General features: G+C 47.1%; 1 protein-coding gene across 1 annotated transcript; it reads left to right on the top strand.

Moving 5' to 3' along the window:
• The first annotated feature begins 6622 nt into the window (after positions 1 to 6622).
• On the top strand, positions 6623 to 14423 carry lgi3 (leucine-rich repeat LGI family, member 3). The gene is made up of 9 exons (XM_060054855.1): positions 6623 to 7304; positions 8589 to 8660; positions 9675 to 9746; positions 10938 to 11009; positions 11291 to 11362; positions 11585 to 11754; positions 11936 to 12100; positions 12192 to 12282; positions 12580 to 14423. Exons 1-9 carry the CDS (start codon positions 7081 to 7083, stop codon positions 13310 to 13312), a joined length of 1671 nt encoding a protein of 556 aa, XP_059910838.1. The 5' UTR covers positions 6623 to 7080; the 3' UTR covers positions 13313 to 14423.
• Positions 14424 to 14505: the final 82 nt, after the last annotated feature.

Consider the following 14505-nt stretch of genomic DNA (forward strand, 5'->3'; position numbering starts at 1 on the left):
TCAGTGTGTGGTGGGTACTGGGCTGTGTTCAGTGTGTGGTGGGTACTGGGCTGTGTTCAGTGTGTGGTGGGTACTGGACTGTGTTCAGTGTGCGTTGGGTACATGGCTGTGTTTACGTTGCCAGACACCAACAGACATCCTGTGTAATGCCGCTCTTGAGAACCAGCACATGGCCTTCGGACGGCCTCTAGTGATAAACATGGGCTGTCCTGGGAGGACAACCACTGCCTTCTGTTGCCATCGACACCACTGGGATGAAACAATAAGTCTTCCCAAAACAATAATAAATAAGCGCGGACGATACCTGGCAGCAGCCAAACAACAGAGCCTTAGCTTTCTAAGACTGAGTAACCCCCCAGCACCTTTCTCTGAGACAAGTGTCCCCACTTAAGGCCCTGTGCCGTCAGTGACAACGAGATAAGGGAGGGCATGAATCAACGCCGGCTCTCTAATCACATCACAGGCCTCTGAGCCATATGTCTTTGTACTCTCTTTAATTGAATTGAGCCTGGTGGGATGAGATTGCCTGACATACCTTCCCAATGTCTGAGCCGCCCCCCTCCCCACACCAGGAGAGGAAGCCAAGGAAACAGACAGGATCCACGCTGTCCACCCTGGGGGAACGGAGAGCACACTCAGTATCCAGCTAGCTCTAGCTAGGCTCACACATACTACCTCAATGTTTGGAGGCTGGTTCACTCTCGGCGAGGTTGACCCCCACCTCATCACGTACAGTAGCTGGCTAGAGACCTCCCCTCTAGGGACACCAAATGAGGAATGATGATGGGCATTAGGGGCCTGGTGACGACGTTACAGGAGCCTTTTACAGGTGGAATCGTCTATGAGGACAGATGAGTGCAGCGGGTCACACTGCGGGGACAAACACATGCTTTATTGAGTTTCCCTGTCACATGATGCTTGGCGGTGGCCCTGCATATAAAGTGGCTCTTGACTCATGCTCAGGCGGGTGATCGTGCCTTGTTCTCTGTGACGTCACGAGGAACCACAGGTGATCCATCAACGGGCGGCGGCTGGCGGGACCAATCCATCTCACGCTGTCCTTGTCTGTCCTTGTTTGTGTTTACACTTTTCTAACTAATGATCATATTGCACAGAACTGCTGGAGATTTGGCGTACGAATGCCTACAACAACATACTATATTCACGCTGTCACTGTAGGTCTTAAGGCATGAATACAGAGTCAGCTGGAGGCTTTCTCGAAGAACAAATCCCATGAAATATGACATGGTTTTTCCAAGCCCTGAAATCGTGCTTCTCCCAAAGTGGCCCAGAGTCCCAGCAGGTATGTGGAGAAACAAAAGCCCAACGGCCAACAGATGTTAGGGGCGGAGACAGAGGGTCTTTCTGGGCTCCTGGCCCCTCATGAGGATGGGATGTGGGCTCGGGGGCCACAGCAATCTTGGTGGTGGATGTTGGGCGACCGTCCTCGCCCTTGACGTAGTTCCGCCACTAATCCAAACACTGAGTCTCCAGCATCGAGAGAAGAACCTGGAGCTGGTCCAAACGCAGACGTGAAGGCTCTGCTTTAGAGCAGCACAGCCAGACAGAACAGGATACGGTGGGGGTGTCTGCTGCTAAGGTTTGAGAAAAGGCCTGTTTTGGTTTGATGACTCATTTGTGCCACCTCAACATGGCAGTCGCTGAATGCTACCTCTGCTAAGTCCTACCCCCTAAGTTCTGAGGAAGACTGTTTTTCCCCAACTTGATTTTCACTCGTCTACGGCAATCTGGAAATAAAATAATCTGGTTCTAGGAACACAGCTGGTATTGTGGTTATTTTTTGAATGGACATGCACTATTAAAGGGAACATGTTGAATCTTTAGAAACCCACAAAGATTTCCATACAAACAAAAAAATATGTTTACCTCATCTTATTTGTGCCCACAGAAGATTACAAAGACAGAATCTTTCTTTGCTTGATATCCCAAATCATTTTGGTTTATGAATAAATCCAGACATTAAAGTCGACCGTAACCTATATCCCATTTTTATAAAAAGATGGCCACAAGAATAATGTGTTTATATCAATAATAATAATAATAATAATAATAATAATAATGATGATAATAATAATAATAATAATAATAATAATAAAGTAATTGAATCATCCATTTTACGGTAAAGATTAAACGTTAATATATTTTGGGCTACCATGTCCTTATTAAAGAGTTGGCAGCCTATGTTTTCCAGCTGCTGCTACATGCTCTGCCTCTCTCTGTGCAATTAAACTGGTTCCCACCGGAGGTGAGCTGGGTGGAGCGCTTTCAGGAGTAAGCTGAAGCATTTACGGAGAAAAACAACAACCAACAAGCACCTCTTTAAGTACACTGAACTTCCTGGGAAATGTAGTCAGGCCCTAATGAATCAAAGTCAAAAGAAAAACATGCACACGCAAGTAGCCCAATTCTAGACGTCCATCATAACCAGACCTGTCGCAGCATGTGCGTTTTCAGAAGAAAATGGGTGTGGAAGCAAACTTGATGTGTGCCCAATATTCCATGACATGCTAATGCTAGCTAACAAGCGAGCATTCTGACATGCAAAATGATAGTGGTGCTAATGAGCGAGCACACTGACATGCTAATGCTAGCAAGGCTAATAAGCGAGCACGCTGACATGCTAATGCTAGCAAGGCTCAGAAGCGAGCACGCTGACATGCTAATGCTCGCAAGGCTAATATGCGAGCATGCTGATATAATAATGCTAGCAAGGCTAACAAGTGAGCATGCTCACATGGGGGTCATCCCTATGTTCCCCGGGTCCTATGTTCCCCGGGACCTATGTTCCCCGCTCGGGGAACATAGGACCCTTTTTTTTAAAAAAAAGGTCCTATGTTCCTCGTTTTTCCCAAACAGGGTCCTATGATCCCCGGTCATATACATATCGGGGAACATAGGACCCTTTTTTGGAAAAGCGGGGAACAAAGGACCCTTTTTTTAAAAAAGGGTCCTACGTTCCCCAGTCTCATGCAAAGAGGGGAACATAGGACCCGGGGAACATAGGACCCGGGGAACATAGACACGCTCCCCTGACATGCTAATGCTAACAGGGATAATGAGCGAGCAAGCCGATTTTCAAGACCCTGGGCCGCTTTAAAGCCGACTTGCGATTGATCGAACAATGGGGCTGATCGTTTTTGTTTGGTTGTGAGTTATGGCGCCCCCGTCACAGAAGAGGGACTTACGTCCAGTTTCTACACATGTAGCACCTTAAAAACCCTGAGTTGTTCGCCTTTAGAGTGGTTGAAGTCAGTGTTTTTCCTAGCCTGGTCCTACCAGAGTCTCGTACTTCATTTCATTTGCACAGAATGTCTGGACATACTCAATTGACAAACGTTAACTCACTTGAAGGCGGGTTTCTGTTGAAGTTCAAAACTATTGTATCTGCCCAGTGCCACTCTGGATCTTCCATAACCAATCGCTAACGTTTGGCCAGGAATAACGTTGCGCGCAGGCTGTAAACAAACCAAACACTGTGCGTAAAGATGTCCGTCAACGAGAGCTGACTTTAACGTCATTGTTCTCAGCCACTCTCTCTGTTCGCTGATTGGACGCAGAAAATTTGGAAGGAGGAAACCAACTAAAATACCGCAGACCAGGGGCCTCTATGAATAGTCAAATCTCCTAACCTTTATGCCTCCTTTCCTTAATCTTTGTGGAAAACCTCATCGGGTCAAGGAGAGATGAATAGGTGCTTCCTTTCGAACATAGGAAAACACAGCGCTGTTTAAAATGAATTTGACTCCACTTTTCCTAACCGACGTCATTGCATGACGGGGAGTATTGCTGAACTCTAGCGTCTCTACGGTGGAACTACAGCTTTCCGAAGTTGGTCTAGAACAGGGATCTCAAACTCGACTTACCCGGGGACCGCTGGAGGTAGAGTCTGGGTCAGGCTGGGCCTCATCAAGTATTCCCCAAACAAAAGAGCACAACTGACCCAACCTATCTAAACCTGATCTAAACCTATATTTAGATCACGTTGGCTATGTTATCGCTGACAACAGGGGACATTTCATAGCGGTTGGTGGAAACCAGGACATTTTAGCGTCCTTTGGCTTTTGTCGGGACTCAGGACACGCAACTCAAAATTGGGACTGTCCAGGCAAAACAGGGACATCTGGTCACCCTATCACAAGTGATAAAAAATCGTGGCAAGCCACTCAGCACAAATGTGCGTTGACAACATCGCGCGGGCCGCACTAACACTAAACTTAGATGTCAAGTAGGGGGCCACAAAATATCATTCCGCGAGCCTCAATTGGCCCCCGGGCCGCGAGTTTGAGACCCCTGGTCTAGAACAAGCGCTCTTTTGATCCATGCATCTCGTCGTACTGATTTCAATCAGGTTGTCGACAACAGTGACAGTGAGAATCACTTAAGTCTGACTTGGCCAACGAAAATATTTTTGGCCAATTCACATGTGAAACAAAGGGGCTCAATTTATGTTGATGTTGAAATTAACTGCCCCCAGTAGTCTTTCTTATATGTGAAGTCGACATTTTATTTTCTTACGGTGTACATTGTGTGCTTAATAACCAACAATAAATGATTTAATTTCGATTCAAATAATACGTTTCTGGAATTGGTATCCATTATTATCAATTGTATTTTCTTCTCTCGCGTAGAGTCTGTAAACTTTGTCGGTGGCATGTTGCTTTAAAGGAGACATATTATGGTGTTTTCCCAACAAGCAGACATAGTATTTGAGTTCTAGAAAACATGTTTTTGAAGCTGTTTGCTGGAAATAGCTTTTAGGAAAAAAAATCGTGCCTACCGCTATTCCCCCGTTTTAGTCCCTTCAGAATGCGCTGTTTCTGGTGTCTGTAGCTTTAATGCAAATGAGCTGCTGCCCATTGACCAATAAGCTGTCAGACAGAACCACAGCATGGAGGAGAAGGGATTGTTGCCGTTTGCGGTCTCCTGGAGCTCTATATCTATACCATATAATATTATAGTAATTATAATATAATATGATATAATAATTATAATATTATATATGGGTATTTATGTAATATTATATCTAATATCACGGCCAAAAGCTATGTGCGCCTCGGATGATATTATGAATCATAAAGACTGCGTCTGACGTCTCTGGCACTTCCACAACAAGTAAAGACTTGTAGTGGGGGATATCTCTGCCATGGTACCACCTTGTGATGAGCACACCACATTTTAGGCCTCTGGGGTTTCGGATTAACCCTTTGGGGTTAGGGTTGAATAATGGAAGCTCCTTTGCATAATTGTAGCTCGGCCATTTATAACTTAATCCAAACCAAATTAATACTGTAAAGTCGGGCAGTATTAAGTAGTAGGCTACGTAATGTACCAAATCGTAAAGGTACAGTCAAATCTTCCCTGTAGGACCTTATGGTTCCTTGAGGCAAAATACACTGCGGGACAAACTTCTCCATATGATCATTTAATTCATTGAAAATTGGCTTTCCGTTTTAATAATTTTACCCCATTTCCCTATAAAAACGGTTTCTTTTTTACATCCTACAGGCCTAATGGCCTGATGTTAATTTCAGACAGCAGACTGCTTTAAAGGTAGCGGCTTTCTGCTCGGGACAACAGCGTTGTTGTCCCCGCGAACTCGCAGTGCCTGGCACCGGGGCTCCGTCCTGCCAGCTGCTATTCACCTCGTCTCCGACTTTCATCGCTCCTCGCTGAACGTCATGTTTTAGGCCACAGCACCTCCTGGTGTCGAGGACCGGGAGTGAGAACCACTGAACAGTGGCATCAAACGGGTGATTGCTTATTAATTGTTCAACTACATCTTGTTTATGTTCCTGTATACCCTTTTCGCAGAGGGGTCATTGTAGGACAAACGCTTATTATTGGATTGCCCTTTCTAAGTACCAGGGCCCGGTTAGTAGACTTCTGATTCTGTCAGATAGTCAGAATTAGAAGTCCCATAAGTAATTCTATGAGCGACACCTGTGTTTGTCTTACGGCATGAAACGGTCTAAGGTATTTTACAATAAAAACTGTGGTGAATGTTGGCTTAATGGCTTAACACATTGTAGGCCTATATATTTATTTATCTTCGAAGGATTCGTTTTTTTTTTCTTATGATAATTGAATACTTATTATCCAACAGCCATTTTGATAGTGAATCAGTTACGCACACATTTACACTCACTCACACACACACACACACACACACACACACACACACACACACACACACACACACACACACACACACACACACACACACACACACACACACTCACGCACGCACTCACACGCACACACACACACACACACACACACACACACACACACACACACACACACACACACACACACACACACACACACACACACACACACACACACACACACACACACGCACGCACACGCACACACACTGAAGTTCCCAACATCCTTGATAATACTAGCTCCCATCCAGCGAGTCTCATCCCAACTTCTGTAATCAATGCAGTATTGCCTCAAACATAAATCTTGGAGGCAAGATTCCCTCTCCCCTCCCCCGCTCCCCTTCCCCCAGCCAGCCACCACTGGAGCTATCGTTTATAGGTTTTCTGTGTTCCATATGAGGCTAAATTATTCAGTGTCAGCGGCACTGCGTACAGGTCCTAGTGCGGAGAAAGAACCCTCACTCTCCCCTCTTGCAGTAGAGAGAGAGAGAGAGAGAGAGAGAGAGAGAGAGAGAGAGAGAGAGAGAGAGAGAGAGAGAGAGAGAGAGAGAGAGAGAGAGAGAGAATGAGAGAGCACAAACCCAGAGAAGCTGCAGAGTACCCACAGAGGATAGGAGGACTACACCTCTTCTGTTCCTCGCTCAGACTCCAGCTCTCTCTCTCTCTCCCCCTCCTCCTTGTTTTACGCCTCGCCCGCTCACCCTTCGGTCTGCATCACCAGCGCTGCCATCGAGCTTCAGGAACACTACACTGCAGGAGTGCTCATCACCGGCTGCTCAGTGAGCCAATCCAACGGGAACAGAAGACACTTCCAGAAGTCCCCCCCTCGCCTACCTCTCTGCTCTCACCCCGTCTTCGTGTCCCGCCTTTAGTTTAGAAGGAGAAGAAGGAGATGATGGTGGACCGCGGCTGGGCTGGTTGTCCCAGGGGTCTGGCAGCCGGTGTGCTGGCCCTGGCTCTCCTCCTCTGCCTGCTGGAGGGGCCAGAGGTGGGGGGGGCCAAGCGGGCCCCCAAGATCCCCCGCTGCCCCAGCACCTGCTCCTGCACCAAGGACAGCGCCTTCTGCGTGGACACCAAGGCCATCCCTAAGAGCTTCCCCCCGGGGATCATCTCCCTGTGAGTACAGCCTCCCCCCCCCCCCCCCCCCCCACTGAGAGGGAGCCGTGTGTGTGTGTGTGTATAGTCGGACTGTGATCATGTGGCTGTGGTGTGCTGGGTTGTCCACTAGTGTGGAGATGCACACACCACCACATACATGATTCTTTGACATAATACCAGCATCGCCACATGTTGTCTTGCTTCCCTGTAAGGAACGTGGAGGATCAATTGTTTTAGCTCACATAGCTATATCAACACGGTTATACGGTCATCGGTTATCTTACAGCGTAAAATCACACAAGCAATGTGTGACATGGTTCAGGCTGGGACCTGGAGAAGGGGACGGGCCATGCTGCCACTCACATGCCACTCTGTTACAGATGATGACCCAATGGACAGATGATGCTTTGTTTTCAGCAGTCTCTGCTCATTCCTGGCCCGGAATCAGCTAGCTATAATAGCTATGACAAGAGCCCCACGATGCCAGTACATGAGCAGTGGAGCGTCGTCATCCTGTGGCCAGCTCCTGTGAGACTCACTAACAATAGCTTGCATATGCCTGCTAGCCAAGAGGTCATGCATTTCCTAGGGGGGATGTGTTAAGGAGAACAGAGAGATACACACTCTCTCTGAGGCAGAGATAGTGTCAGCCGCAGGCCCAGAGGTTTAGTGTGTGTGTGTGGGGGAGAGATTTTACAGTTCCTCAGAGTGTTCCACAGAGAGAAGCAGGATAATGTATGTTATTATCGAGCCGTATCGATCACCGAACAGGGTCGGCCGGTGAAGCGGGGCTGGGATTGTGTTGGAGCAGCAGCCCAGGGAATTACAAGAGTGCAGGCAAGCAAAAGGGTCGCCTGGTTGTCACAATAGAGACAACAAGGGAGCAGGGCGCTGTGTGAGTCCTCGATCTGATAAAGATTTAGGCCTGGCTCAGATTCTAACTGCAGTAGCCCAAACTTTGGCAAGGAGACTGAGGAGTTGAGCGTGTGTGAGTGACAGGTGCAATTCTCAGCAAACGCTAGTCCTATCTAGATTACCTCTAAAGACATTCGTCTTTAATCAAATTAGAAAAACAGGATCATGCTACACTTTAATCTGCATCCTGCTGGATTACAGAAGAGACCGCCAGGAACCACAGAGGAAAATACACAAGCACTTTGGGAGTACACACCAGCAGTGGCCCCTCATACGCAGTTACAAAACACAAGATCAGAAACAAAGTACCCATAACACCATGAACCAAATAAGCATTGTTACTTTTAACGTGTGAAACGTTATTAAATCGTTTCTATGCTCCAACAGGACGATGGTGAACGCAGCCTTCACCACCATCCCAGAGGGAGCCTTCTCTCATCTGCAGATGCTGCAGTTCCTGTGAGTATTCTGCTCTCTGGTCTCCTCCCTGCACCACAGTGATCCTCAGCTGGTGGGCTGCGACCTAGGCGTTGGTCGGGAGGGCCTTTAGACAGGGTCCCAGAACATCGGAAAGAAGGATTAACAAATGCTTCAATGGCATACTATGTTATTGGGTTAGACACAATGGTTGTCCCTCCATGTCTTTACCAGCAAGTGAAGGCCCCCTTTTATAACTCAAATATTGGTCCTTATTTATTTTTGGGTGACTATTGACACATTTGGGTCCTGATGCTGAAAAAGTTAAAAACCAGTGGTCTACCAGCATCTTACTGTTACAGTACACCATCTACACACCCAGATGGGGGGCATCCCTCTAGCACTCAGGTCTTATATTACCGCTGTTCTTTTCCCTCCTTGATTAAGGGAACACTTAACAACACATTTGTCTCAGTCCACTTATGCTTTCTTGGTTGTTAAAACTTTAGAAAGAGAAGGTTTATTTCTTCCCTTCATATGCCCTGCATCGTTCTTTAATCAAGACGGCGTCTCTCTTGGTAACGTTGAGATGGCAGGACGACAGCCACTAGAATAAATGGCTATTGAACACAGTGGTGAGATTGCAGTAATAAGAGTAAAGTGTCTCTGGACCAGTGTGATGTTACCAAAGACTGAGTCCCTTCAGCTCCCTTACACTCACACAATGCCCCGCTTGTGTCCTCAGATGCAATCGAGTGTGTGTGTGTGTGGAGGTCCCCACGTGGGTGTGTGTGTGTGTGTGTGTGTGTGTGTGTGTGTGTGTGTGTGTGTGTGTGTGTGTGTGGGGGGCTATTAAGAGAAGGCACTGTGTGTTGCTTGTATTGTGTTGTGTTGCTGTTGAATCACACTGTTGAGCTACAGAAACCAGAACCTTTATGAAAACAGATTTGTTTGCACAAGGGGTCACCCAGCTCAAGTACCACACACACGTCGTTCCACCAGACAAGCAGTCATGAACGTCTGGGACTTGATCGGCTTGCTTTTGCTTTTCCACAGTTTACTGAACTCCAATACGTTTACTCAAGTGTCGGACGACGCCTTCGCTGGCCTGTCTCACCTGCAGTACCTGTAAGTGTTTCAAACTAACTACTGACCACAACAGTACCTGTAATGTTCCACAATGACCACTGACCAAAACAGTACCGGTAAGTGTTTCACAATGACCACTGACCACACCAGTACCTGTAAGTGTTTAACACTGACCACTCCGGTATACCGGTAAGTGTTTCACAATGACCACTGACCACACCAGTACCTGTAAGTGTTTAACACTGACCACACCGGTACCTGCAAGTGGTTCAAACTGACCACACCAGTACCTGCAAGTGGTTCAAACTGACCACACCAGTACCTGTAAATGGTTCACACTGACCACACCAGAACCCCCAGACCCCAGTACCTGTAAGTGTTTCACAATGACCCCTGCCCTGACTACCCCAGTACCTCTTAGTGCTCACACTGGCTACACCAGTAACTCTAAGTGATTCCTACACCAGTATAAGTGTTTCACACTGCCTGCCCTACAGCCCTACGGCTCTACAGGCTCTGCTGTGTCTCCACCGTTGAGGTTAAACGTCCACGTCTCACTAGAGGAACGTTAGAATACTCAGGCTCTGCCCCGTTTGGTATCAGAAGCTTTGCTAGGATTTGGAACAGAAACGTTTCCTCATCCTTATCCTTTGAGCTGCACAAGCGGCTGAAAGCCCACAGGTTGAAGGCTTCACGGTGAACCGTTTGGCGATGGGTGTGCAGCCCTCCAGCAACACTGTCCATCAGGCTTTAAAGAGGGATTGAGCAGATTGTGCAGCAGCCCATTACAGAGCCTCTGCATTAACGGGTAGAACCCCAGCGACCCGCTGTGAATGCTAATAATATTTTCATGGCCAGCCTCGGCTGGATCGTCTGTGATAAGTGCACACGCTGTTATCTTCCATACACGACCAAGGCAGAGTGGGCTTCAATGATGAAGTTGAAACTCATTTGATTATTTTTGTTTTGTTAAGTAGTTATAGTGTATGTGTTGGTATTAATATAATAACATTGTTTTAAATATATATGTATAGTACATACAGTAACTTTATCTAAACTAAACCAAATGTTATTATCTCTTAGATAATCTCTAATTATCTAATTTAAAAGTGTGCCCAGTTGTTTTGGTACTATTGGATTCTATCCTACTGCCTATTGACAAACTATTTCTCGATGTTCTCCATGTTTGTGAAACATGAGCGAATCTCTGAAGCTGACTCTGTCCCTCAGGTTCATAGAGAATAACGACATCCAGGCTCTCTCCAAGAACACCTTCAGAGGACTCAAGTCTTTGACCCACCTGTAAAGTATCCCCTTTCTATCTGTTCTCCACACATTTGATCAATTTAATATTGTATGTTTGTTTTTATGCTTGCATCAAACCAGACCAACTTTGATCAATGTAATATTAAACCAGAACACATTTGATCAATGTAATATTAAACCAGAAAACATTTGATCAATGTAATATTATATTTTTGTTTTTATCTTTACATTCAACCAGAATACCTCTCATGGTCCGACTGTGTGTGTTATGGATCAGCAGTAGTGCTAACAGCTGCTCTTTCCTGCTGATCCTCCAGGTCTCTGTCCAACAACAACCTGCAGTTGCTGCCCCGGCAGCTCTTCCAGCACCTCGACATCCTCACTGACCTGTGAGTGTTAACACGCTGAAACAGACCCCGTGCCTTGACGCAGTACTGCTTTGAACACTCAGCGGAAAGCCAAGTTCCCTGTGGAAACATTGGCAGCATCACACTGCCATGAAACTGAAAGTGCACTTACACAGCCACTTATTGGGAGTGTTTCTTAGGGAATACTAAAAATATGGTGGTTTTCCTTTGCTCTAAATAACGCCCTTTTGACGCTCTGTCCAGAGACCTGCGGGGGAACTCGTTCCGCTGCGACTGTAAGATCAAGTGGCTGGTGGACTGGATGGAGCAGACCAACACCTCGGTGCCCGCCATCTACTGCGCCAGTCCCTTCGAGTTCCAGGGACGCAGGATCCACGACCTCACCCCGCGGGACTTCAACTGCATCAGTGCAGGTTGGCCCTTCCCTCCTTTACCTTACATGGTCAGGCTCAGTGACTTCAAAAGGCAATGGACTTGATTTCAATTTATGGGCAGGTAATAACTCTCTCTCTCTCTCTCTCTCTCTCTCACTCTCTCTCTCTCTCTCCCTCACTCTCTCTCTCCCTCACTCTCTCTCTCTCTCCCTCTCTATAGATTTCGCAGTTTATGAAACCTTCCGTTTCCAGTCGGTGTCTGTGGAGTCCTATGAGTTCAACGAGGATCACTTTGTGGTCTTTGCTCAGCCCGATACAGGCTTCTGCACGCTGTACATCTGGGACCATGTGGAGATGCTCTTCAAGAACTTCCACAACATCACCTGTGAGTCACGACGGGTTGTTGTGTGAAGGGAATGTGATGAATGCATTATCAAGACATTTGAATAGGGTGCGTCTGTGTTTGTGTTTCACAGCCCGCTCTGCCGTCTACTGCAAACCGGTGGTGATCAACAACACGCTCTACATGGTGGTGGCCCAGCTCTTTGGAGGCTCCCACATCTACAAGTAAGACTTTAAACCATGGAAACACTGCTGATCTCAAAGCACAAGGTTTAGAAGGACCACTTAACTAGAGCGTTAATTATACTGCCTATCATTAGTTTGTCGACTGGTGGTTATTAATAATAGAAACACTGTGGTTAAATGGTAAATGGACTGCATTTATACAGCGGTTTTCTAACAAGTAAACCGGGGATCGAACTAACAACCTTCCGGTTACCAGCCAACCCCCTCTACCACCTGGGCCACCTGCCGCCATGTTGTTGTCTGTAATGGTCAGTTCTCATGCATCGTTTCTCCTAGATGGGCCGACGACCCGCAGCGCTTCGTGAAGATCCAGGACATTGACACGACGCGCGTCAGGAAGCCCAACTTCATCGAGACCTTCCAGCTGGACGAGGAGTGGTACTTCGTGGTGGCGGACAGCTCCAAAGCTGGCTCCACCAGCATCTACCGCTGGAACAGCAACGGCTTCTACACCCACCAGTCCCTGCACCCCTGGCATCGCGACACACACGTGGAGTTCCTGGACACCGGCAGCGGGCGGCAGCACCTGATCCTGTCCAGCGCCTCCCAGCCGCCCGTGATCTTCCAGTGGAGCCGCAGCCAAAAGCAGTTCATCTTCTACTCCCAGATCACAGAGCTGGCCGACGTGCAGATGGTGAAGCACTTCTGGGTGCGCAAGGTGCTCTACCTGTGCCTCACGCGCTTCATCGGCGACTCCAAGATCCTGCGCTGGGAGGGCCAGCGCTTCGTTGAGATCCAGACGCTGCCGTCGCGCGGCTCCATGGCGGTGTACCCCTTCACGGTGGGCCTGCGCCAGTACCTCCTGCTGGGCAGCGACTTCTCCTTCTCCAGGGTGTACCTGTGGGACGACCTCACGCAGCGCTTCCAGCCCTTCCAGGAGCTCAACATCAGGGGGCCGCGTGCCTTCAGCCTGGTCTCTGTGGACAACAAGGACATCCTGCTGGCCGCCAGCTTCAAGGGGAATACCCTGGCCTACCAGCACCTGCTGGTGGACCTCAGTGCCAAGTAGAGACCACCTAACACCCAACTCAGTAGAGATCCGCAGTAAAGGGCCCCTGTTAACCCACCAGGAGGGAGTGTGATTGGCCTTTGCAAGCTGTTGAGGATCTGCCTTTTCCTGTGCCAAAGTGACATCACAAGTGGGCGTTCGCACCTGGATGTGTGCTGGATGGATCAGTCTACCAGCCTACCCAGTGGACTGCAGCAAATGTTGCTTCTCTATCCAGCGTACATCTAGATGGAAATTCCCACTTGTGATGTCACTAAAACACAGGAAAAGGCAGATTTCCAAAGGGCTTGTAATGGCTAACCTCACTCAGACCTGGTGGTATAACAGGGGCCCCTTAAAGAAACACGTGCCATGCCGAGGAGAGGGACCTCAGCTTTCCTGAGCCAATCAGACTGAAGCCGTCTCAACAGACAGATGGAGACAACTAACCAAATGATCGTTTTTTTAATATATTCTTATGCAATAATATTGGACAACTAATTACATCCATGTGTATGTCGGATCCCTGAGCATCATGATCCAATGTTTTGTAAAGTATTATGCTATATATTGTGTGCTCTACAGATTGTGCGCATGTACATTAACTGTTCACATTGAATGGATTGGTAAAACTTTGGATCCTTAAAACAATTTAGCCCACATGCAGCAATCAGCATGCCGCTTATTAACAGAAATCCAAAGTACGCTTGACTTGATAACAAACAAAGGAATGGGGATTTTCTGGACTCTTTCTGTTTGTCAGTAATCCATAATTTCCTGTAGGCCTATACTAATTTTCAGTTTGATTGTATGCTTTCATTGTTCTCAGACTCACTTGTAAATCGATTTGGATAAAAGTGTCAGCTAAATGTCTAAGTGTTAATGAAAATGGGAGAATTTCGAAACGTATTACTTTATTTCAAAGAAAGATATATTCCAAAAACTGAATCCGCAACGAGCATGACCTATGACCCCACGTTCATGATCTTTGACCTCACGTTCCTCTCAGAGAGCAGTTCATGTGCTCTGTTCTACAGAAATGAATAAAACCAAGAAAATATTTAAAATGATCAGCACTTTATAAATGCAATAAACTTGAATAAACTGGATTGAGGTTAATCTTGAAACCAAACTTCATGAGTTTGACGGGACACTGTTTACATAGAATAAATAAAAAAAAGAAGTAAATGAAAAGTCCTTACATCCGTGCGCGT

The sequence above is a fragment of the Gadus macrocephalus genome, chromosome 6 (genome assembly GCF_031168955.1).
Source record: "Gadus macrocephalus chromosome 6, ASM3116895v1".
Classification (NCBI taxonomy): domain Eukaryota; kingdom Metazoa; phylum Chordata; class Actinopteri; order Gadiformes; family Gadidae; genus Gadus; species Gadus macrocephalus.